This window comes from Centruroides sculpturatus, unplaced genomic scaffold, assembly GCF_000671375.1.
Source record: "Centruroides sculpturatus isolate CEXI.00-Female unplaced genomic scaffold, Cexi_2.0 scaffold780, whole genome shotgun sequence".
Taxonomy (NCBI): Eukaryota; Metazoa; Arthropoda; class Arachnida; order Scorpiones; family Buthidae; genus Centruroides; species Centruroides sculpturatus.
Window position 1 is genome coordinate 56,928 of NW_019385021.1, and position 27,634 is coordinate 84,561.

General features: G+C 34.8%; 1 protein-coding gene and 1 long non-coding RNA gene across 6 annotated transcripts in view; one reads left to right on the forward strand and one right to left on the reverse strand.

Annotated features, from left to right (window-relative positions):
- The window catches only part of LOC111633541 (sulfate transporter-like), an 84,245-nt gene that overhangs the window by 12,363 nt on the left and 44,248 nt on the right, over positions 1-27,634 (forward strand). For 3 of the 5 annotated variants that reach the window (XM_023378124.1, XM_023378122.1, XM_023378126.1), the window contains exons 2-5: positions 2,636-3,057; positions 9,444-9,591; positions 25,062-25,172; positions 27,166-27,332. In XM_023378124.1, the coding sequence (XP_023233892.1) occupies positions 2,636-3,057; positions 9,444-9,591; positions 25,062-25,172; positions 27,166-27,332 (848 nt within the window). Of the gene's footprint in view, positions 1-1,388; positions 1,425-2,635; positions 3,058-9,443; positions 9,592-25,061; positions 25,173-27,165; positions 27,333-27,634 lie in introns of those variants that run through there. The other 2 variants (XM_023378125.1, XM_023378127.1) reach the window with 2 other exon arrangements.
- LOC111633546 lies at positions 7,895-25,865 on the reverse strand. Its single transcript, XR_002758073.1, has 3 exons — positions 25,581-25,865; positions 25,426-25,491; positions 7,895-8,924 (listed from the first exon to the last, which is right to left on the reverse strand). It is a non-coding gene; the product is annotated as an uncharacterized LOC111633546 (long non-coding RNA).

Consider the following 27,634-nt stretch of genomic DNA (forward strand, 5'->3'; position numbering starts at 1 on the left):
TGAACAGGAGACGTTCAGAAATAGAATCGGGACCAGGAAGTGTTAATATAAAGCGGCATGCAAGATTTACAGGCGGTTTTTTGCGCTTTTGCGGGAAATCGAACATATTTTTATGCTCATGTAAAAATTCTCTGGAAACGTCTGGAAACGGGAGACCTAATTCTTGCATTTTGTGAAAACGGGTAAGATTGGCTATAATGTAATTATCTTAATCTTTACTATCGTTACTTTTTGCCCACAAATAAAAACCCAGCGAAGCGGGTCCTTGCAGCTAGTTCTTGATAAAGGTCATTGAATATGATCGAAAACGTTAGAATTTAATAAATACGGCTGCATATTTAAAGGTTTTCTTGAGTGTGTTTAGTGTGTTTAGTTGGTAAGAAATTGCAGTGTACGATGAGCTATATATATAAAATTGCTTGTCCTGACTGACTCATTCAGTCACTGATTCATCATCGCCCAGAGCAAACCGCTGAACCTAAAGAGGTGAAATTTGGTAGACAGAGCCTGTACACACTAGGCGTTTTTCAACGCGCGTTAAACGCGCGTTTAAAAGCGCGCGTTTAACGCGCGTTTTAAAGAACCAAGAGTTCTTTGTAGCCGTACACACTCAAACGCCAAGCGCGCGTTAAACGCGCGTTTATAGATTTTTGTTAAAACGCGCGTTTATAGATTTTTGTTAAAACGCGCGTTTTGCGGGCACTTTACGGGCGCTTTGAGATATATGTGCTGCCTTATAGCGACGATGGAGGAGCACACACAATCAATTACTTTCTCGTCCATTTCCAAACTTAGCCAGTGCTAAACGCCAAACTAACGCTCGAACGCCGAGCTAACGCGCGTTAGCTCGGCGTTAAGCGCGCGTTGAAAAACGCCTAGTGTGTACAGGGCCTTAGGGTACGTCATGAAAACGCACACTAAGAAGGGATTTTTCGAAATTCCCCCGCGGGGAGGAGAGAGGGAGAGCATTAAGGCTTAACCGGAATAATGGTTTCTACTGTACTATTTTAGATGCGATTTTTTGTTTTTATCTGCGTTTTAGTAGGGTACGCCATGGCAATGCATACTAAGAAGGGATTTTTCCAAATTCCCCCGCGGGCTGGAGAGGGAGAGGATTTAGTCTTCATCAAGTACTTAGGTGTATTAAATTAATAACATTTCAGACATTGTTATAAATATTTTTATCTGTTTCGATTTTAAAAATGTTCGAACCGTTTTAAATTCGAATTTGTTATTGCATATTGGTTCGATTATAGAACGATTGTAAACGTTCCAGAAAATTGATCAAATTGAAAATAGTTCGTTTGATTCTCGGCAATTCTCATCATTCTCAGCGGTAGGTGTTATATAACAATTACTATGGTTGTTGAAATACTGAATATAAATGGAGTTTGCTTGTAAAATCCGCGCGGGCAAAGCCGCGGGTAACAGCTAGTTTTATTATAAAATAACAGAATAAATAAAGTTGAAGTAGCTATTTCTATTTTTGTCTATTGTTTAATAAATTTTTATAAATATATTTACTTAATTCTCTACAAAAATAAATGAATTTAGTTTATATGCATAAGAATGTTACTAAATGAAGGAAATTATTATCTCTTGCAAATATTTTTGAAGGTTTACTTTACATAAAATGTAAAGTTTGTGAGAATGGTTTGCTTTTCTCTTCATCTAATTTTAATTTATAAAAATGTTTAATGTGAGCTCTTGTTTGCACTTTGTGTAATATAAAAATGCATGTGAAAAAGAAAACTAAATATATTATTTTAACAAATATCTCCAAATTTCTTCTCTAATTTTGCATTTCAAAACTAGATAAATTTATCCTCGTACTTTATTATACGAACCATTGACATAGCTTTTTATTTTGGAACCTATTTAGTTAAAGCCTTTAATTATGTGTCAAGAGTAACTTCTAAATGAAAAAAAAACCCTATTAGAATTTATAAAAGAATTCTGTGGCTCGAACTCGAAGAAACGTGCAGTTTATATAGCATGAAATCTATACCATGACCTTGGAACTGTGGATCCAAAATGACTGCTTCATAGGGAACATTGGTGCCCTGACCTTATGTTTATAGACCTTATAGACCTTTGATGCTTTGGAATTCTGCCCTTTTGAGACGAAAAGAGAAAACTTGCAAAACAGTCGCAGCTAACAAATAAGCGGAAAAGAAAAATGAAAAGTGCCTTAAATAAAGAAAATGTTAATTCAAGTAAAACATTAAAAGAAGACCAAGATGTAAAAATTTATCACATGCAAAGATTAGAAATAACGATTAAAATGTCTAATATATTACAAACAGGAACAAGTCTTGCAATTTACGATGTATTGATGAAACTTTGAATTCAAAATTAAAAATGTATAACAGTAATATTAATAATAATAAGATAGCTCAATAGCAGGCCTATAGAAGAATGTCGGCAATTGTTATTACGTAAAAACTTCGTAATTCTGGAATTCGTACTTACTGAAGTCGATTTCTACATTTTTACATTGTAAATGGTTAATTTGTATTCTTTGAAAACATTGATATTCGTATTGATATACTGTAAATCTAATTTCAATCTATTTATAGATATATTCCAGTCTTCTTAAATATTGTAATTATACAATAATTTTGTTTATTTGCAGATGATAGAATCATTGAGAAAAATAGTATACAAGCAACATTGGAAAAAACAACACGTTCAGTAAACTTAGACACTGAAAAAGAAGTCGGTAATCACATCATTGAAAGAAATTCAGTAAATCAAAATGTAAAATCTGATGGTTTTACAGTTACTTGGTCTAGATGTAATGATAAAGTTGATCATTCTCATAATTTAGAACTTCAAGAAGTACACAGTGATAAAGAAATTAATTATGAAAATCATATGGACTTACATACATGGAGGAAAGATAGGAAGAATTATTATGATCCAGAATCAAATCGATTTTCAGATAATGAACCAAAAGAAAATTATATTTCTATTCAACGTAATATTATTCATCATGATGAGTTAGATAAGAAGGATATAAAATCTAAATCATTTTGCATAAATTGTAAAAATCTGGTAAGATATTTTTTCTTAATAAAATGTTTGAAAAAGGATATAGGATATATGTAAGATGTGTACATGGGCAGTCAAGAAAGTTTCCAGAATTATGGTACCTGGTATAGCACTGTAGTGGTATTATATATGGAAATGCTTACCTAATCACCTTCAAAGTAGGACCCTTTAACACACGCACTTGCGGTATCAATCCCGTTGTTGTTAGAAGCACCATTGGAAGGCTTTTTTCAGAATTTTTAGGAGTTCACATTCAATTTGATATTCAATGGGTGTTTGTCTATGACCCAGAGACTAAGATGTAGTCATCAGAGCAGAGATGCAACTAACTGTAGCAGGCTTAGAGACTCCAAAATGAGTTATTAGAATTAAAAGCCCATAGAAACCTTTTTGTAATTAATGCTGAATCAGGGGTGCCAGGTATGAGGTTTGCCCCAAGTAACAAAAGCTCTGTATCAGAATGGCACATGGTGTCGCCTCCCTGACCAGAAATCATGCTTTGTCAAATCCAAGGAAAGAGTGATGATCTTTGCATTCTTTGATATGGATGGTGGACTATGAGATGCGCCATGAGTTTGTACCACCTAGACAGAGTATTAGTGGTCATTTTTATGTATATGTTGCATAATGCAGTGACATGGCATGACAAGTGATGGTGAAGATGTCTATGCATCACAATAATGCACAATAATCATTCATTGCAGTGGCGTGCCGTCATTGGAAGCTATGGAAGCGCCGTTTTCCTTGTATTTTCTAAAATATAAATACCTATTGTGCGATTATTTTCATATTTGAACGTATTTTGAATTACAGTACTTAAAATTAATACTGTATTTATTATAACCGCATTATGTATTTTATTACAGATTAGGGTTAATTTTCCCAAGCGTGTTTTAATTCTTTAAATTAAGTAAATTTTATGGGAAATTTTTTGATTTATCTAAATTACGTAGTGAATCGCAATATTTATATTCGTGTCCAGACTATATTGACAAGTAACTCTTAGACATAAAATGTATTATAATTAATGCCGATCCGAACAAAGATGTACTAAAAGAATTATATGATTTAATATTATTAATTTTTACGGTATCCACTACCAGTGCGTCCGTTGAGCAACCACGAAGCAAATTCATACATTGGCCAAGAACATTCGGTCGAAGGAAAAATTATCGTCGCTAGCGTTACTTTCAATAGAAAAACAGCTTTCAAATACGTTGATGGAGTCGACGACAAGCGACTTTTATGATAAAGTTATTAACGACTTTGCGGAAAAATCGCCGAATAGAATTGTATAAAAAATTAAAAAACAAATTTTTTTATCATTGTTTGTATCATATCTATTTGTATCATGTACTGTACTGTATGTATTATTTGTATTTTAGAACTAAAATACATAAATTGTTTATTTTTGTCATTTCCTGTATTTATTTAAAATCTTTATGGAAAATATGTTGTTCCGGACAGGTCCGAACCGTCACAAAAGACGCGAAAAAACGGTTAATTTAGAAAAAAAAATTATTAGTTTAAAAAAAGATAGGAAAAAATCGTTTGTAGTCGGACACTCATAGTTTATATCAAACTGCGACGCAGAAACCATAAATCGGAGAAGGAAGTCGTCCTATGATCGGTGGAAGATCGAATTCATCTTCGATTTTGACCTTTATAGCGCTCCAGGTAGGAGTCTCGTTACGCTTAGTAACGAGGGACCAGCCACTCGGAAAGCGTGATTAAGGAAGAACGACAAATCAAAATGGACGAAAGAAATAACAGAGATTGATATAATCTCCGACAATCAAGCACAATCCTACACCTCGCACTCGGTTAACGTTCCGAATAACCAAAACGCCGTGTGTCAACGCGCCAAAAGAAAAAGAAAAAAGAAGAAAAAAAAAAAAAAAAAAAAAACAGTTTCTCATCTATTGTGCCAACTTGTAACCCGTGCCACTTCGAACTTAGACCGTGTCGCCAACGCCAACAGACGAAGTCTCCCCGTGCCTTACAGACTTGTCAACGCCACTGTCCCGGGACCACCTTTGATCGACGATCAAAGAACCACATCGACGCCCAGAACGTCCGAACAGCTGATTGTCCTAAAGCAAAGTATTTTGTATATAGTGTGTGTTTATTTTATGTTAAAATAAACGGTTTTTGTTAGATACTAGTCATCTTTGTCTTTGTACACCACGTACAGTACTGTACGTACGAATGGAACATAGACCATCACTGACGCACAATTAACTGATTGCCCCTGGAAGTCGGCTTCTTACAGAAACACATCTTCCCTATCATCAAATGTCACGACACGCCACTGATTCATTGCTTGTTATACAGCAATTCCTCACCAAGAAAAGACTTCCTGTCATTGCCCAATAACTGAACTCATTGGATCTTGCTCTGAGTAATTTTTGACTCCTGTATGCTGAAAATGGGTGTCATGGGGACACATTTTCATCATGGAGGAAATCAAATCAAATGCAAGGGCCAACCACCTGAATGCCCGTCCTACTTTGAAGATAATTAGGTAAGTGTTTCCATATATCCTACCATTATATTGCTATACCATAATTCTGGGAACTTTTCAACTGTCTGTGTAAAATTAACAATTTATAACTTATATTTATATTTTATTTTTATATTACATCTTTATAAATATTAATTTTATAAAGATTACAATAATATATTTATATTTTTTATAAATTATAGAATATACATAGTAATATGTTAATATTTCAACAAGTTTATTTTAGAATATTTTCAAATGATGAAACTTACATTATAATCAAAGTTAGCAAATTAAAATAAAACAAACAAGTAATTATTTAATGTGACATTGTCACAATCAGTCAGTAAAAAAACACTCGACTCAGACTCCTGATAATTTTAGTAGGCCGATTCCGACTCCGGCAAAATTAAATACCAAGTCATTTTATGTTGGGCAGAGGCACTCATGGGTATACCCTACTCCGAAAAGAGCCTGGGGCGTTTACACAAATACTTTTATAGTTAGTATTTTTAATATTTAACTTACATCAATATTTATTTGTATTAAAAAGTTAATTTTTAACAAATGTTTAATAAGAGGAGAAATGAGGTGATAAAATTCTACATCTACATATCTTTATTCTACAGTTTTTGCACTTCAATTTCACCCTTTCAGAAGAGTTAGTCCAACTAAAAAGTGTGATCTAGCTACTTCAGCCCCTTGTTTAGAAAAGAAAAATATGTACTCTGATCAATTAGTCTGACTCATTCAGAAAAATAGAGTATTTATTTAGAGCAGGGATAATAAAGGAATGATTCAAAAATATTCAAATTCAATTGGGTCAAAATAATCTAACTACTAAGCACAAATACTGGTACTACAAAGAACACTGCATATTTAATAAATTAAATTGATGCATTTTGTATTTAAAAGAAACGAATTATAACAAAATACAAAAAGATTTTTAAAAAATTAAAAAATGTAAAATACATTTTCTTTAATTTAAATAAAAAAACTAAAGTAAATTTAAAATGCAGGAGTCAGAGTTGGAGTCGACACATTTTTTCCAACTGACTTCTCAGGCCTGAAATTTCTTCCAACTTCAACTCCTCTGGCCAGAAATTCCTTCTGACTCCATGGCCCTGGTCACAATGCCAAGCTGCAATTTTTAATTTAGTAGTTTAAAATATATACTCTTGAGTTTATTAGTATCTTGGTCCTGTGCACCATACTTTTCCTGTTAACAACAAAATCATGCTGGTCATCTATCTGACTCTATTCTGGAGAAAATTTTGAATTGAATTAATGTGACTATCAGTCCAGATCATAAGTTCATATATAGTTAATCAGGGCCTCCTGCTCCTAAGCTTTCCTTATCTGGTCTTGACTTTCCTCTATCTAACTCTGTTCTCAAGATTAAGGAAGAACAGAAAGACGACAGTGGGAATTTATAGGTCTACACTTAAAAAATTGCAGTTCAGTTATCATTCATTATCTTTGATAGTGGTATATTATACTCTAAGATTCCCTATTCTATGGAACTCCCAAATGAATTTTTTCTATTATAATTAAGGGAAAAAATGAAGATTGATACTAAGTGTGACTGTTTCAAATTGAAGTGTTTTGATCATTTTTCAATTATAATTTGTAAAAAAATATATTTGTGTATAGGATATGTGATGGGGATGAGCCTGAAAATTTATTTTACTTTGGACTATGACTCCATAACAAACCACTGTCTTTGATTTTTTATCCTTTAGTTACTTGAAAATGTATAATAATAAATCTTGAAAACTGGCAAAGTGAATTATAACAGGTCATTATAGCAGGGTTACAAGCATAGTCGTCATACACAGGTTCAACCAACACACCATCAAAAGCTTATTTAGACTGCAATTTGAAAAAATTGTAGACCTATAAATTCCCACTGTCGTCTGTCTGTCTATCCTTAATAAAAGTCAAGACAAGGTATGGAAACCTTAGGAGCAGGAAGCCTTGATTAAATATGTATGAACTTCTGATGCAAACCAGAAGTCATGTTATTTCAATTCAAAAAATTTCTCCTAAAAGGAGTTAAACATGTGACTGGCTTGACTCTATTGCTAACAGGAAAAATATGGTGTACAGGGGCTTGCTAACAGGAAAAGTATTACATACAGAGGCAAGACACTATTAATTTGAGGTGGCGAGCATATAATTTGAATTAAATAAATTCAAAAATGATTAATAGTTTAAATTTATTTTTCACAATAAATAATTGCTTGTTGATGTATATGATTACAATAGACACCCTAAAAAGGACAGGCCTCTACCATTCATAATCAGATAGCCCAAATTCTCATAAAAACTTATAATTGATTTACCTTGCAGATTTACTATCAGATCTTGCAATATTCTCAATAACCAACACCATTCCAACTCACCCAAAATTTCCAGGGCCCAATCCTGTGGGTCCATTTTCATATGTGCATTAGAATGTCACCATTATAACTTTGAATAACCATAATAATCTCAATCCAAATATCTTCCCAAATAACAGATCTTAGATACAAAAAACAAAACATAACCAATCTATTACTTAATGTAATTTTGATCAATGAATTAAACTTATTCTGTATCAAAATTTTAAAAGTTAACAATGTGCTTAAAAAAATCTAACCTCTTATACAATGTCCTCTATTAGTCTTGCAAAAACCAGCTTCCTGAATGATCACAAAATTTTCATAATCACGGAACTCCGCAACAACAGATTTGCTATCCCACCAAGTGTCCAAGAGAAAGACAACCTTGAAAGAAGACAAAAATTATCAAAATATTTATTCAGAATTCCCTCACAGTTCCATGACATTATCAAAACATCAGAATGAGGTCATGACCAACCTTACATTTCCATCCTCTTTGAGGAAGTATTACAAGTGAAAATCTTGCCATTCACTGTGCTCCTTTCCCCTTTTATTTCTTTAGCAAAGCTTTTCTTCTTTCCTTCTTTATAAAACATTTTTAATGCTTCATACTTAAACTAATATCTGGGATTTGCCATTGCAAATTCACTCATTCTGCAGTTAAAGATAAATCTTCCTCCTGCATCAACTTCTCCAATAACTCCATTCTAGATTTGAATCCTACAATCACCTCATCCAAATTCTCCACCAACAAGGCTATCCTATCCACTTTTGCAATTATTTTCTCTAACTTAACATTTTGATTTAAATTTAATTCAATTAATAATGAGATTCCATCTTTCACATTGAGATCTCCCTGTAACAAATCTGTAATTTTTGTCTTCTCTAATGTATCTGGGATGAAAAATTTTTGTCCTCTTCATCTAGCCTACAGGCAAATGTGTCTTTCTCTTTGGCATATTAAATCAAAATGATTATCTTACCTGTAAGAGAAAACAAAAATTCATAATTAGTTAAATCACACCAAAATCACCAACAAATTTCACTACCCTGTACTATTATTTAATAAAATTTGTAATACTGTATTTATAAAGACAGATGAAATAATGTAATATGCAGTAATCATTATCAAAAATTCTTAATTGTAAAGTTTTCATTTTGTATGTCATGATCTTTATCCATAAAGATTTTTATTAGGCCTAGGATAAAGCTTAGGATATATCTTAATAAATATCCAAAGCTTTGTTAAGTACTGTACCTACAAGTACATTTTTATAATTTTAAGGATTTAAATTAATGAGTTCCTCTTCATCTGTATATGGTTATAACTTTTTTTCATAAACCATTTAATTAATATTTTATTAACTAGAAAAAATTTAAAATTAATTGTATTAGATATTCAATTATAAAAATGGAATATAATTTAAATAATAATTTTAGTTAAAGAATTTCAAAATTAAATTATATAATTCACATTTGTAATTTTTTGTTTTTTATTTTAGATTATTAAATGTTGCAAATGCAGTCCTGTAACTTGTATTTATTCTGTATTTCCTCTGTTATACTGGCTACCTCGCTACCCACTTAAAAAATATTTATTATGTGACATTATGACAGGATTTATTTTAGCTGTTCTACAAATTCCTCAAGGTAAAGTGCATAAATTTATTTAAGTAAAATATGTGTGTTAGCACTTTACAAATAATATCCTTAATAAGAATATCAATTGATGTAATTTAAAATATATTTAAATTGAAATAATCATAATTGAAACACTGTACATTCTTACTAATCTGGACTCAAATAACCAATTTTGTTCAATTATCTAATAAATTATTAAATAATTGAACAAAATTTAACATTTAATAAATCTTATACAATTTTGCTATATTTAATTGTAATGAATTAATGAAAGTAAAATATGCAGTGTCATATATTAAAAGGTACAATTTTTTTCTAGTTAAAGCTTGCAGAGCTCTCAACCATCTGTTTTTTGTGAAGACAATTTGCTTTTCAAGGGTGGTCTCCACATGGCTGCTGTGTTTGCATTTGTCCACTTTTTCACTGATAAAGTCAATTCAATCTTTAAAAGTGTTGTTTTATTTTACACTTTTTTTAATAAGAAATTTTTTAAAATTTTTTGAGAAGAATTGGACATTTTTTTTTTTTTTTTAAAATATACAATAACAACTTTCTTGACATACATTGAATGATGTGTTATCAAATGTCTTTTAGAGGATGAAACCTGCAAAAGCTTGACTACAAATTATAAGATGAATTAGTTATTTCATTTGAAGTTGCGACTCTATACAGTAGTGCATCATTCTTTGAATTTAATTCATTCCAGGAGGCTGTTTGAACTCTGAATCAAAGTCTGAATCAATTTTAGAATAATTTTTTAAGAGGTCAAGTTGCATGGCCAGACCTATACCCCCTTCCCTGTTCTAGTGGTCTATGGTAGTCACTGTTTTAACTGCTGTCGCCCTTCAACTGGGCTGCATGGTTTGTGATTTATACAATGAGTTTACTATATTATAGGTCCTTTTGGTAAAAATCCAGACACATGGGTCTTACAAAAGAAAACTAATTGTTGGGCAATGTCCACTACCGACAATTACTTTTTACCAACAAAACACTTTTATCACCCAGTAAATATTTCAGCCAATGCAAGTGGATTCTTTCACTTCCAGATGGTAACACAAGTCTATGTAGGTATTGCTTGCACCGCTCCACGCAGTCACTCTGAACATCTTAACACACAAAGAAACACTAAACCAAGAAACCAAGGATCCTTTTCCTTTACCTGGGTGACCTCTCACCCGCTGGAAAAAGCCTTGTTGCCAACCGGCGTTACTTTAACCAGTTCATTGGAAAAACATAATACTGTATAATGATTTTTTATTCAAATAATAATGAACATTAGAAATTGATGTTTAAAAAAAATGATTGCTACTAATAAAAATAATTCAGGATAATTATAGCAGCACATTCAGTTTTGTTAGAAAATGCTGTGGAATTGTTTGTATTGAAATGAGAAATACTCAAGATATAATTTTCAAAAACATAGAAAAACTTTATTTCGTATTTGAACAAGAATTTAGCAGGTTCCAACTCCAAGACACGTCCCTTCTAATTCCCGTTTCTTGCAATATAACTGTATACAGAATTCCATGGTATAAAACCAGCTCTGTCACAAACCTTATGTCCTGGAAATAACAAACTTTAGGACCTTACAACTGCGGGTTGCGTCCTTAAACTAATCTTAACTTACACTGTTATGCAAAACTTAAGGACAAAAGTAACATTTGCATGTTGTGTCACTGCCAAGTAACATAGCTTGATGAAACTTGGCCCATACATAGAAAGAACTGCTACAGTATAGTACAGAAGGTAACTGACAGAAATACTCAACGAGACGAACAGAAATGACACTTTTATTCAATGACAATAATTACATTGAAATCATCGCGATTTCTGATGGTCCCCTGGACAGTCAGTCAGTCAGTCAGTATTATTTATTGGTACAAAGAGTACATTCACTGGCCCCGCATAAAGCATTACCAGGGAACGAGAATACAGAGTACAATGAGAACACCAAATAGAAATGGTTACAATCAAATACAATTATTATACAAAACAAAATATTTAGCGATACAGAAATGATTGAGGGTTATAAGACAATAATGTAGCAAACATGAAGATAATTAAAATAAAATATGAAGAAACAGAATAATTAAACTAAAATAGGAATGAATAAAATATACAAATATAGAAATATTTACACAATAAAGAGGCTCTGCAGAGCTGCGTGAGTTAACATTATATAGCGCCAGATGCATCGCGTGTAGAAGGAACCAGTGGCTGTGAGAAAGTCCATGATGTTAATGAAAAATGATGGCTTCGTTGATGGAAATGACGCTTTTTGCGAGTCGCTTGAAGGTGTAGTAGATGTCTTTGTTGTGCCAGATGTCGGAGAGACTACAAGGCCAGCCAACACCTGAATCCTTAAGGAGAAGTGTAAGCTCTAAACGTTCACGTTCGAAAGCAATACAGTTAAACAAGTAGTGCTCGGAACCGTCATCGATATTGCAGGCAGGGCAAAGCCCATTGTCCCTCTGAGCAAAGCGTGCCAGATAGCTGGCGAACTTGCCGTGGTTCGTGAGCATTTGGGAAATATAGTAATTAGGATAATACCAGTCCTTACAGAAGAAATCGTGCAGGTTGGGTATATACCTGTATGTGATATGGTGGTTATGATTGTTCCAGGCAGTTTGCCAGATGGAGAGGGACTCCTCCCAAAGAATGTGCCGTAGAGTCCTTTGGCTAATCTTGGCATATGCCAAGATTAGCCAAAGGACGTGGATATGCAATGGGTTTTGCAGCATCCATAGTAGCTTGTTTTGCTAAGCTGTAGGCCCTCTCGTTGCCCACCACGCCCTGGTGGGCCCTAATCCAGAGGAGGCTGATGTTACAGCCAGACAAGCGAATGGAGTTCCTGATATGAGCAGAAAGAGGATGCAGTTTGTTGATTTGGATGATCTGATGAGCTGAAAAAGAGTCAGTATAAATGCTAACAGGGAAGTTGTTATAGTTACAGTTGATGTAATCGATGGCCCTGTCGATAGCATAAAGCTCCGTCTGGAAGACGGAGCAGTTGCTATGGAGGCGGTAGATTTGATGGTAGTCTTCGATATTATTATCATAGACGATGAAGCTGCAGCGACAGAATTGTCACACTTTGAGCCATCAGTGTAAACGTTGATGGTACAGTGTTGGGTATCATCATGATTAGGAGGAGGAAGGTTGCTTGAGAAGGAGGTTTCCCAGAAGGGGAAGGACCATTCAATGTCGTTGTGTTGGATCTCACCCATAGGGGTATGGGTGGAGCTGCCCCATTTAATTTGATAATACTTCATTCTTTGTAGGATGGCAAGGTCTATGGGTATCTTCCTTGCCACCACCTGTAAGCAACGGTTGCTGGTAGTCCTGAAAGCCCTGGTGATCATAATAAGGGCCCGCCTCTGAGAAGAGATGAGTTTCCTATTGGGGTGGACTTTCTGGACAGCCCAACCCCAAGTGCCACAGGCGTAAGTAACAGTAGGGATGTAGACAGCGTCATAGATAATCGACATGGCACCAGTGGATAACCCCCAATGCCTCTTAGCCATCTGTGCATAAGATTGTAGGATGAGGCCAGTGCGAGTGGTCACGTACTTGATGTGCCTGTCCCACGAAAGTCTATGGTCCAAGAACACACTGAGATACTTAATAGCTTTTTCCACCTTAACAATTTTGTCGTGCATCTTAAGGTGCGGCGGCCTTCGGTAGAGGTTCTGCTGCCCGGACTTGTTGAAGACGATACCCCTTGTTTTATTGGGGTTAAAGCGTAACTTATGAGTCACACATAGATTTGCTGAAGGAGGTTATTACCTTTGCTCTCGAGGTCAGCCCTTGACCGGCCCCGCCAGCAGCATCAAAACATCGTCGGCATAATCATAACAATGCGAGTGCCCAAACTCCTCCTTCAAGAAGGCATTGAAGGCAATGTTCTACAGCAGGGGTCCACAAACAGACCCCTGTGGGCAGCCCCTAGTGATTGACTTGTTGACACTATGTCGGCCATACTGAAGAGTGGCATGCCGGTTCCGGAAGTAGTCTTGCAGAAGGTGTTAGATGTTCCTAGGGCAACTGATGCTGCAGAGCTGGTGAGTAATGAGGGGCCACCAGGCACTGTCAAAGGCCTTTGAAATATCAAGGCTGACCCCAAGCACATAGCGGTGATCTTCCAGTAGATTCTGAACCCGGGAGACAACAGCCTGGACCGTGTCCTCCGCCGACTTCTGTGGGCGGAACCCATACTGTGTGTCACTGATCCAGTTATTGCTTTCAACGTACCAGTTAAGCCTGGTGGCAATCAGTTTCTCCAGGACCTTACCCAAAACGGAGAGTAAGGAAATGGGCCTAACGTCCACGGCAGAACCCAGCTTGGGGACCGGAATAACCTTTGCCTTTTTCCACTCCTCTGGGAAAATGGCGTGCTGGAGACAGGTGTTATACATTGTGACCAAGTGACTGGGGATGAGAGACCAGATAGAAGTGGCGATCTCAGAGGTTATTTCGTCCAAGCCAGGAGCCTTACCCTTGCCCATGTTTTAAATGGCGTTGTCGATCTCCTCGAAAGTAAAAGGTGGCATGTCTTCCGTATTGTCAAGCTTATCAATTTTTAATCGCAGATTCCGTTGCCATTCTGTGTCATTGTCTGGGCAAAATGCTTGTAACTGAGTAATGAGAGCCTGAATGAGGGATTCCGGTTCTCTGTCGGTGCCTTTTGTGGTTAGAATGTGGGTTTTCCGCAGCTTATTACTGCACATGTGGCTGATGTAGCCCCATGGGTTGGTAGAAGTCCTGGAGCAAAAGTCCCTCCAGCTTTGGGTTTTTGTTTCCCTCATCTTCTGCTTACAAAGCCTTTGGCTTTGCAGATAGGAGTCCTTTTGGACAGTGTGAGTGATATCATCATGACACCGCTGGTAGGCCTTGCGCAGCCTCCTAGTATCGCGATGTAGCATGTCTAGTTCTGTTGTCCACCATGGGACACTTCTCCTGCATATTGTCTTCTTTGGGATGTGTATTTTACAAGCCTCAATGATAGCCTTGATGTTTGTGTCTAGTTGTCTTCTAGCCTCATCCCTGTAGCTTGAGAATTGCATGGTAAGGTTGCTCTCTAGATAGTTCTTCATACCTGTCCAATCCGCACGACTAAGCATATACCTAGAGCAATGGTGAAGAGGTGCCATATCACCATGTCCAGGACTAGTAAGATCGAAGGAGATGTAGGCGTGCTCAGTGAGACTGTCCTCAGTGAGGACTTTCCAATTTGTAATCTTTGAGTAAAGGCCGCTGTTGCAGATGGTGATGTCAATCCATGTTTCACCTCTACTCGAGGTGAAAGTGGAAGGAGAAAATGGATTGTTAAGAATTAAAAGATTGTTGCTGCAGTAGAATTCCTCTAATAGGCCCCCACATTGATCACGGGAGTCGCCACCCCATGCAGGGGAGTGAGCATTGAAATCGCCGGTGGTCACAATGTTCATATTATCAAAGGCATTGACGATCCTTTGTAAATCGTTAATTAGGCCCACAGTATCCCCACCCCCTGGCAGGTAAATGTTCACAATTATAATCCTTTCATCACCGATCATTATCTCAGTAGTGATGATGTAATTGCTACTGAAGTTGGAGTGCAGCATGATGGACAGTCCAGTGTTGGGTATCAAAGTGACAGCCCAGGGATAGCCATCGGTACCTTGCAGGGTTGGGCAAGAAGTAGGAAGGCATGTTGGATGATTTAGCCGGCAATAAGGCTCCTGTGCCAAAACCAGGTCATAGTCAGCAAGCTTCTTACAAAGAAGGGAGGCAGCAGAAGAGCTTCTCCCAAGATTAATCTGGAGTAAACGGATCTTATTGAATGTATTATTATTCATAATCAGTTCTAGATATTATGTTGTTTTTCACTCGATTATAAATGGGGCACAGGCTATCACGCATGTTATGTGCTGAATTTTGTATATTTTCTTGCAGACAGTTGCAACAGATTGGTTCTGTTTCCTTATTAGGACATTCTTTGTACGAGTGTCCGCCAGAACAGTGGCTGCAAGTTTGCGTGGTTTGAGGACAGTTTTTAGTCGAGTGATGGAACTTGCAGCATCTAAAACACTGTAGGGTCGGGCAGAAATCTGCAACCCTACTGTGAGACCACTCGATATTGATTTTCCCCAAGTGTAGGAGAATCTTCCTCACCCCTGGGGACACTTCAGCAGCCCAGTTTTTGTAGGCACCATCCTGTTTTCCCATACCAAACTTAAGTTTGAATTGTTGGGCAAACTCCTCATTAGTGTAATGTTCATTAATCAGGTCATTTTGTTCGTAAATCAATTCGGTCAGTTCCTCCTTATTGATGTCGGATTGGATCGAGTATATGACCAGGTGAGGCCATCTTTTCCTGGGGCATTTGGTTAGAAGCTCTGGAACTTTCTCCTCAATGTTACTCTCCAGAACCTTGGCGTCGCCGATACTGCTTAATTCCACAGCTATCCCTCCACTTCCTATCTTCCTGATTCATTCTATGCCGATGCACAGAGTAGAAGGTTTAAGCTTTCTCTGCATAACCTTGCGCACAGCCTCACTATTATTGTTCTCCTGGTCCTTACCATACACAAGAATGACTTCTTTTGGAGTAGGATTCTTTTTAACTTTTATGTTGCCTCTATCAGGGCCATTAGTTTTCACCACTGTGCTGTACAGCGGCACGGGTTGGATTTGATTGGAAGTATTACTTTGGACTTCTTCTAATTTGTTTAGGATGAGTTTCTGAGCACCTATGAGATCCTCAGTGTTGGCTGACTTGGCCAGATCCTCCTTAGTGGCCATTATAGATAGCTTATTATTTATGGATTTTAGTATATCTTCCTGAGTGCCAATCTAGTTATGGCAAGGGTGATAACCCTGTTGAGTACATCAACCACATGTTGAGTGTGGTTGCCAGTGTCAAAGCGACCATTTGGATTGTTCAGGGCGTATTGCTCGAATTCTTCAACTATGCTGTTCGCTTCTGTGATAAAGGTCTCCATGATTGTAAATGTTGAGCAATGATGCACAATGCAGTCACAAAACAGCCTGGTGAGACGGTGAGCCAGAAAACCAGTTTGGAGCACAATAACCCAAAAAACGGCGACTGGCGCAATGTGAGCCAATCGGCGAAAAGCCTAGAGAAATACAAATAATAACAGCAAAACACGGACGAAGCGTGTGACAAAGTTGCCCCTTAGGATATACCTAGAACCATAATGAACGTAATGGGGGACAAAAATAAGACCTTCCTAACACGAAACGCCGAACAGCATACGCGGAGCCGATCAGCCAAAACTGGAAGTAAAATAAATACAATAAAATGACCGTCAGTGCGTATAAAACGGTGGTAAAGCAAATAGAAAACCGTCACAGAACAGCACAGAAGCACTAGAAGAAGCCTGCTAAACGAAGGACGCCGTCACAACTAAGCTTTGCCAAGCGGCTGCTGGACCACGTGGAACATAAACATCACTTTATCTAACGGTATATATTAAAACGCGTATATTACGAAAACTAAAACATGTATAGAAACAAAAATTACAGGGTCGATAGATGGTCAGGCAAGCTGTCAAACGCCGTCGCGATTGCGGGCCGATCGCGGGCTGGGAACCTGATGCAGGCCGACAAACGCCCAAAATTTCGGACGACGATAATTAAAAAACTAAACAACCGATTTAAATAAAATAGACACTCACTGTTAGCGGATGATTAGTACTATCCATCGGTATATAAATTTTAAGATCGGACGGAAACTCGCTGAAAAAACACAGTCGGGAGCGGAGCCAAAATTCCGGTTGAACCGTAGTACAGTAGTTGTATCCCGTATCCGGTCCCCTGGACATTACAAAAATGCGGGACATGGTTCTTAGTAGGGTGTGTGATCACCACAGATGGAAATGCATGCTCTGCAATGTGCTTCCATGTTAGCCACAAGGTTGGTAAGGAGTTCCTGTGGTAGGGCGTTCCACTCCTCCACCAGCGTGGTTGACAACTGCTGGATGGTCATTGGTGCATATAGACGTGCTGCAATATAATCTCCCCACGCATCCCACATGTGCTCGATGGGATTCAAGCTAGGGGAACGGGCAGGCCAGTCCATTCACTGAATATCATCTTGCTCCAAGAGCTCCTCCACCTGTGCTGTTCGACATGGTTGAGCATTGTCATCCATAAAAATGATGTCAGGGCTGAATGCACCCCTGAAAAGACACACATGAGGAAGGAGTACAGTGTCACAATAATGTTGACCAGTGACAGTACCGCATTCAAAGATTTGGAAGGCATAATGTTGCATGGGCATACGCATGGACGCCCATGCAACATTATGCTTCCCCACACCATAACACCTTGACCACCAAAACAATCATGTTTGACAATGTTCCTGGGTGCATTACATGTTTCCACCTCTCGCAATATGAGGGTACATCCAGAATCACTACTCAGACTGAATCTGCTCTCATCCAAGAAGAGCACGTGACCCCACTCCTCGTTGGTCCAGTCCCTATGCTCTTGGCACCATCGCAAATGATGCTGTTGATGTGCTGGTGTCAACGGAACGCAACATACTGGTCGTCGGGCAAAGAGACCAGTACATTGTGATTGACACACACTGTCTTTTACCATTTCTTCAACTGCCTCGTGTTGTGTGGCTAGCCGCATTTGGCACTATAGTCGCACTGACTTGACATCATGTGACATCCAGCTTTCTGTGCACGACCGAGAGACCTCTGGCAAGATGCTCCCACACTTTCATTCATTTCCACTGAGTTGTTCATAAGTTCTGTTACTTTATCTATCTTGTTCTTAAGTTTTGCACAGCAGTGTACTTTTATGACTAAAATAATATGATATATGTACAGATAGAGGAAGGAAGAAGAGATCTAGGACAGGGGTCTTGAATGATCTAGGTCTTGAATGTTCCCTTTGCACATTGATTGGATCCAACTTTCTTTGTTTCAGTTAATGTTCTTTCTCTCTTGGAACTTCTCCGTACTTCTGTGCAATTTTGGGATGTTCTCTCCGAAGACACTTACAAAAATTGTTTCTCTGTGTGTTCCTAACTCGAACACCACTTCCTCATGGTCTTGTCGTTTGCTGTAAACAATCAAGAACCTTTTCTCAACACATCTGGTCTCAGTGTCGACCCAAAAAGTGCTTAACTTGCCTCTGTTTTCCCTTCAGGGCCTTCCCTCCTTCTGTTGTTCTTATTGCCCCACCCTATTGGGGAAGGGTTCAATCTGAATTTCTTGGAAAATGAAACAAAAGAAATGCGAGAATAAAGAAAAGTGAAAGAATGAAATGAAAATATGATAAAAATCTATATACTATACAAATGATATGGCACACAGTCACACTGCTAACTTTTTGTATCTATGCTTTCAGTATGAAATATTTCTTCAAACATGTTCTATTATGGTACTAATAAATTTTTAGAAATATATATATTGTGGCATTCTGCCATTTTGTGTGTATATATATATATATTTATAATAATTTTGTATAGTTTTCTTTCTTTCTTCATTTCTTTGTCTATCCTTTCCAGAATGTTCTTTCTTTAACTCTTTCTTCTTGGGTGGTGATGACTAATCCTGAGAAAAAAAAGAAAGGAATGACGCCCTGAGGGCTAAGTTGGGAGAACGAGGGTCATTCTTGGTGGGGACTTTGATAGGACCAGACCGACGAAGTGTGCTCTCTATTACATTTAGGCAGTGTATAGAGATGGAAGAAGACCTGAAAAAGAATATTGGGAACTTTGGTCAAGAGGATCTTTGAAACACCAAGACCATCATTCAAGAAAATTTAAGAGAACAAGGACCATCCATCAACCCAAGGAAGAAAAGCTCTGGAAATTCACCACCCCAAGATCACCATTGAAAACTGGGTACCCACTCTCCTCTATCCTTACTCTAATTCCTGTTCCAGTCTACTTACTCCTTTCTTACTTAGATTTAGTTAGTTGTAAGCACCTAGTTGTAGTTTGTTGTTTATTTGTTGTAAATATATTGTATACGGTAATTAGTAGTGTTGCGATAATAGTCAATAATGACCTGTTGTATCAAGATTTGTACAGCTCAGGTTATATACTTGTGTATTGGGACTGAAAGGAGCTGATATTCCAAAGAATCAGTTTATTGTATGCAAAATAAAGAAATTAATCTTATAACATATCTTTGTAACTCATTTTGCACTTATCATCACAATATATATAGTCAAATCCACTTAATAGAGTATTGGATAAGGGAGCAGTTTGCTTAAGAAAATACTTTTCCTCATTTCTGATTTTCTCCCCTGTTTTATATTGGTAGTATTCCTGTTATCAAAGAACCAGTTAGTAGGACAGTCTATTTAAATGATTGCCACACCAGTGACATTTTTGGAGCAGCAGTCCACATAAGGGTGCCATTATTCTAAGAAAGATTTATAATGATCTGTCTTTACTATTATGGTACATTACTGTTCAAGGCACATAGCAACAGGACTTTCTACAGACTAATATTTGTTGAGATTTAGTAATTCACAGCCAATTATCATATCTGATCAATTAATTTTCAGCACCTGATTCTTGAAAGAAATTTTTTGTTTTTGAACAAGTAGATTGTTATTACATTGCCAATTATTTCATATCGTTTTGTTAACTACATTGCACTCAAAAGAATGTCTGAGATATAGAAGTAATTGTGACATAAGTCAATTAATTTATCAATTACTATAGAAAAATACAATCACCAGAAACATTGAAATTCTCACACCTAACTGCTCAGAATGTTATCAGTATAGATTTGCCAAGAAAGTATATAATCCACATTCTGCATTAAAAAACATAATGAAACATTATCTTGTATCAATGTTAAGCAACTTAGACAGAAATAGTTTTCTGTGATAATTTTAATTATACTGTTATTGGAAAATTATTACTGTACATTATTCAGGTGAAATTGCCCAGTATTTGGTATTCAATTGGACTCCAGAAAAGACCCATAGAACCATATAGTTTATTTCAAAACCAGATGGTTGGCAACCCTAGCTATCACAAATAAATTAGTTTAGATTATATTGATCACTCAAGATAAAAGACAATCTACCAGAGATATTAATGAAATTAAGGGAGCAGAGAAGGAAGTGTGCATAGTGTCCAAGCTTTTTTAAGATCCTTATTTTATCAATGAATATACTGTAGTTATTATTTATGTGCTAGTTAAATAAGTTTTAAATCAATTACATATCCATCCATGCAGTTCTAAACAAGCAGGCCCTTACAATGCAATGTGGACAGGATACTAAATAAAAGAGATCCTGATTTCCTTTATTATGTGAATATACAATTATACTAATTCCTTTTTTTTATTACAGTGATGCAATCACGCTATGCAGTTGCTAGTATGGGATTGTGATGTTTCTTACTAACCAATGGCAACAAGGAAAAAAAAGAAAATCAAAGCTTTCCTCTCCTTTGTATACAAATTGAATCTCTGACTACTAAAATTTATAGTAGTAACCCAACTTGATGAAGAACAATTTATTTAATTTATTTTTTAATACTTTCATATCTTTAAACAATAAATAAATAATAAAATAAATATTTATATTTGTAATTCATACATACTAAACAAAATTATCATTATAAAAAGTTAAAACTAAAAAAGGCTGCAAAAAAATTTAAATTTTATAAGATATTTAAAAAATACTTGACAATGATCAGTTAATGATTAATTATACAATTAGATAATTATACAATCCTCATTAATTGTCTTCATTAATCAGCTAACTTGATAATTGTCCCATCCTAATATATATACTCAGTAGACTATCACTAATCTGGCCATTCCTTGCACAGAGGGTACTGGGTTACTGAGTGTGTGTAGCCTTGATGTAACCTGTTACCCTTTGATACTGATTTTTTTTTGGAGGCAAGCAAGCAAATAATATGGCATGTTGAAATGCAATGTACTGTACATAGAAATGAAACTCAAGTAAATGGGAAAACAGGATATGTGACACGATTAGCATTTTCATGAAAAACAGAAGCACATCGGCAATCACACTGGTGGGTATGCCAGAAAATTGAGACTGGATTATTGACACATTAGCATGAGTCTACTGTATGTATAAATATATTTAATCTGTATACATATATATGTATGTTTGTAAATTAATTAAGTTCTTAAATTGTACTGTATATATTCAATTAATTTATACCTTGCAAAACATTTACAGTATTTATTTATTAATCAAAGGGATAAGAATGACATAATCTAAAGCAGGGGTGGCCAACAGTTTTTGCCCCGGGCCGAATTGAAAAGAAAACCTTTTCCACGGGCCAAACCCTAGGAAGATTTTGAGGTGGTGCAAGATCTCATTGTGGTGTCACCCCGTAGAGAATGAATTGTAGATAGAGATTACAGATACATTTTTCACATTATCATGCTTTAACAACATTCTACACTGTACTTACAACAAGATTTGTAATGGAGGGTTAACTCTAAATGCACAGTGAGTTGTTGACCTTTTTTTCTTTTTTAGGTGTCAGAATTTTTCATCAAGCCATTCGGAGTTCAGTAGCTAATATTGAAAGATTGATCACAGGCCACATAAATTCATTAGACAGGCCTGATCTGGCCTGTGGGCCGTATGTTGGCCATGCCTGGTCTAAAGCCACACTTTTTACAAAAATGAGTTATTACATTAGTTTAACTACTCAATAGAGAAAGACACTAGCAAAATATTTTAACATTCAGTCCCTAAGCAGCATTGATATTCTTATGATTAAACTGTTATAATAGACAAAACTAAAACTATCATGGTGTATAACTGAAAACATCTTACACACTTTTCCAGCACTTAATTTTAATTAATACAAACGTTTTTGGCCTGATGATAAGCCTTTCTCAGATATTTAAATAGAGATTATATTTTTAAAACATAGTATTAAATTATGTTTTTTAAAAATTAATGGGATTTTTGATTATCAAAAAAATTATGATAGAAATAAAATACATTTAAATAAAAACCTATTTTAAAACATGATGAAGACTTATCAGTTACACCAAAAACATTTATTTTAATTAAAATTAATTGCTGGAAAAGTGTGTAAGGTGTGTTCAGTGTCTTTATATATGTTATGTGAGATTAGTGTTACCACCCGTCCGGTTTTCACCCAGACAGTCTAAGAATTGACTCACTGTCTGGGTGAACTATTAATTTTGTCCGGGAATTTCATAGAAATTGTGAAATTATGATGAAACAAAGTTCTTGCAAATATTTTTACAAATTTACACTATTTTAACAGCAAAAGAACTCGCACTCACTGAAACTCATCTGCAATTTGCCATGTTAGTCTGTTTACGCCAACATGTGGCATGCAACCTGTTGTCAACCTTATTTATTTTTTCTTTTTTTATGTGTATGATCATACACGTCTCTCCAATATCCAATAGAGCTAAGTCATCTATACCTGTTCTTTCTTAATTTAGCTTACTCCTACGCAAGTCCTAAGTCCCTAACTGTAACTGATTTAGAACTGCCATGCACGTTATTCTTCACATTGTAAAATGACATTGCGCATGCATCAGGAACTTCTATTTGAACAAACCCAACCTGCCATCCGGGTCAGCAATTTTCAAAAGTTGGCAACACTATGTGAGATAATCTCAATGTTACTGGAAATGATCTGATTAAGATTTCTTACTGCATCCTACATTAAGAAATATTAGTAAGGTTTAGAAAGAAAGAAAATTTGAGATTAACAAAAAGTTCTAATGAAGATATCTTTCCTAATGCATAGGGTCACTCTTCCTTAGATATTTGGTTAGTTAAATTAAAGACTTTATTTTAGTTTCAACAAAATTTAGGGTTAGAGCTATATCATACATAGGTTTAATGAGTGAGTGAGTTAGTTGTTTATAACTAGTACAAATTTAACATATGATTGAGAAATCACTTGCAGTATGTGTTAATTAATGATGACATTAAATACAGTTCAACTTCATGAATATGTTAGATTATAACATGACAAAAAAACAGTACCAGTATACTATGACTTTGGTCTTTGTCATTCCTCATGTATGGTTTTTAACAGGTTGGTATTTCTGTGTAAAAGAACTGCTGACAAATCACTATTTGAATCACTTAAAGATAAAAGGCAGAATAGAGATATTAAACAATTGAAAAGATAAATACTTCCTTTCATTCATCAACTAAAATGAACAAATAAAAAGGATGAAAGGATGTTCAATTAATTTCACTTTATAGTGCTTACAAAACAAAAATACTTCCTTTCAATTAATGATTCTAGAAGAAATTAGCTCGCTGTTTGGAAGACTCCATTCTTCCAAAAGAAGTGTTCAAAAAAATTATGGAATTGTCACTTATAATGCTATAAGTTTGTTAAAAATACTTTACTACAGTGAAATTCCATTAACTCTGCATCTGATATGCTGGCAAACTGATAAGCCAGTATGTCAAGTTTATCATTGGGGAGTTATCAGTGCACTGAGTTTGTCAGAGTTAAGATTTTCATGTAAAAGTGTTCAAAATGTGCAGTTCTTAGAAAGGGGTGTGGGCTCTCCTTTTAGAGATGAGAAATGTCAAAATAATGTGATGCTGTGATAGTTAAAACCAGTTAGCTTGTGAAGACTTCCAAAGACATTAATACAAGAATTGGATATGAGAAGCAAAAATATTTATCAGATTTAAATCAATAACTACGATGAAAACAGCTACAGTACATTACTGTTTATGTACTTTGATAATTAAAGTTTGTCTGTATTTATACACAATAAAAGTGTACTAAGCACAAAGTAAGAATACAGTGTTCTTGTTTCAAGCTAACCAAGGTAGGAATAGACTGGAAAAATTAAACTGGCATGTTAAACAATCATAAAAGGCAGATTTATACAATTTTACATGTGAAAATATGTAAAATTGTGACCAGAGATCAAAATACTTGGAAAATCTTCCACTGTCTGATAAGGTGGCATATTCGATAACCTGGCACTGTGTCAGTCTTGATGGTGCTAGGTTAATGGAACATCATTGTAATTTGCATAAAACTCTCCGAGAAGACAAATCGGACACAAAACTGATACATATATTAATAGATTCTATTGTTTAAAGATTTTACAACTAAAATGGGTGAATTATACAGTGTCTTACAAGAAAATAGTTTAAAGTTCAGAATTTTATATCCAAGAGCCTTATTATTGAATCTTTGAACATATAATTTGATTTTTGTAAAAATGAGATAGTTTCTTTATGTAAATTTTTTCAGACGTAATAAATACAATATCTTAAAAAATGTAATAATTTTATTTTCAAGAGTCTAAAGAACATAATGTGTTTTGAATGAATAAAATTTCATTTACTAGATTTATAGGTTTATTTTAAACTTTCAAATTGTTCTGAAAAAATATCAGATGTGGTTTGGACTATATCATTCTCATTACTTCAATTATTTATTTATTGTAATATATATAAATAAATTTATTTTATTTTAGGTATGGCATATGCTTTGTTGGCAAGAGTTGATCCTGTGTATGGGTTGTATGTTTCATTTTTCCCAGTGATGATATATTTTTTGATGGGAACCTCTCATCACGTATCAATTGGTATGTTCTTGAGTTTGAAAAAAATTATTGTTAAAGTTTTTATTCTTAGAAGTTTTATTAAAAACAAAGCATTCTACATTAACTAGTGAATCTTTTATTCACGAAATCAATAAATTTATTTCTTGATTAAGATCAATTATTTTTATATACTAATTAAATTAATATGCAATTAATATTTTAAGAGCTAATAATATTTTAAATTTAAGATTAAAATTTTAGTCCACAAATACTTGAAAAGTGTTAGTGTACTAACTGTAACTAGTTAGTAGAACACAGTAGAACTCCAAGTAGCTAAGATTTTGCAAAATCTGAGGCAAACCTGTAAGTGAAAACATTACTTTTCTTGAAATTCATGAAAACTTAGCTGTAAATGCACAAGTACTGTACTGTACATAAATACTGCAATACTTTTAATCTCAACTGTACTGAGTGACTAATGCTGAGTTAGCATTTTTCTAACTTTTTCTGAATCATGGTTATTTTTCCATGTCAATCACAGGGGTCAGTCAAGTAGTGAAGAACAGACCGCTAGTGAAAAATGATGCTGAGGTGATTGTGAAACCTTGCATCAAAGAAGGGAGGAACTTCTATAAAAGAAAAAAACTCTAACCTTTATCATTTAACTTCAATGTAAAATGAACCATTTATACTTAAATGTAACTATAATTAACACATTTTTAATATCAAATGAACAGCCAGATTCCTTTATTGGGCTATTAAGGCTAAATAATAATTGAATAATTTGGCAGGAGGTAGATGGCTAGGCTACTATTTCTTGTTAAATTCAATAATGATGAATGAATAAATTAATTTAATTTGTACAATATTCTAAAAAAAAAGATTAGCCTGAGCAGGACTTGAACCTGCAACTTCTGCTTACTGTGCAGTACATGTTGCTAGTTACACTACTTGCACCTACATTTCATCTTCACTTCCAGACTAATTAATTAATTTATTTATTTATAATTATTAAATTTAACAAGAGATGACAGTTAACTGTCTACCTCCTGCCAAATTACTTAGTAATTATTTAGCTTTAATAGCCTGATAAAGAAATCTGGCTGTTTATTTGATATTTGAAGTAATTATCTGGTTGGTTGTATTTACAGTATTATGAGCACATTTCTATTCTTGAAACTATTAGCTGTATAATAAATAATGTAAAAAATGTTGTTCTTATGTATAATTAAATCCCAAAGGTATAAAAGGAGGTTTAAAAGTGATGTCATGTAAATCTGTTATATTCATAAGTTTTAATCTAAAATGGCTGTAGTTGTTTTATTTGAGTTTTCAGTTATCTGAAGTAGCATTGATCTACGTTAATTCAGAAAATTGAGGTCCTATTGTATAAAGATAAAATCAAATTTTTTGAAAAACTATCTCAATAATATTACTACAAGATATAAAATTTCTATAGAAAATCATGTAAATCAAAATAATGTGAATTTATTCTTTCTATTTATGAAGTTTCATGTTGTATAAATAAAAAAAAAAAGAAATAGTTTTGATATAATAATTACGAAAATATTAATGCATAAAAATGTTAGTATGAAACCAATTAATTATTTTATAAACTAGTAAAAAAAGAAAACAGTCATAAAGATATTAAGATCAATATAAAAACAAAATATCTATTTTTTTTTAGATGTTCCATAAATATAGACTCTTAATCCAGTTAGTAACTGATTATGGTATATAGTTTAAACCAACTGATACAAGATTACTGCCATTTTATCTAACTTTGATCTTAATAAGATCATAATAATGCAAATTTGTCATATTGTTGCTGTTTTAATTCATTAAGAATACTAACAGATAATAACTAAATAGTTAATTACTTTGTTCTTTATATTGAAGAACCAATTTTTATTTTATTGAGATATAGTTTTGTATCTGTTAAAAATACAGTAGAAAATTTAAGATATGTAAATTTAAATAATGTGTGTAATGTATTTAATATGTATAGTATATTAAAATATGTATATTTTTTCAGGTACTTTTTCTGTTATCAGTATAATGATTAGCAATGCTCTTGCAAAATTTGATGAAAGCTATGGAAATGATTATTCAAATACTACAGCATCATTTAGAAGTAATGGAACACTTCCAAAGAATATAGATGTTGCTATTTCGTTAGGACTTATGGTTGGAATATGGCAGGTTAATATTAATTTGTTTTTTAAGCAGTGGCGGCCTTAGGAGGTGGCGAGCAGGGCAATCGCCCGGGGCCTCGCTCTTGGAGGGGCCTTGCGCAACAACCAAGTAGAAAAAAGTTGATATTTAAAACTTTTTATTCTATCCTTGGCTATTAGTTATAACAATAAAATAAATTTAATTTATAGTACAGTATATATTAATATTAATAAGTGCCTACTATTTCAATTCACATACTTTGCACAAAGGACAAGGGCCTCGCAAAGATCTGCCGCCCAGAGCCTCGCAATGGATAAGGCCGCCGCTGC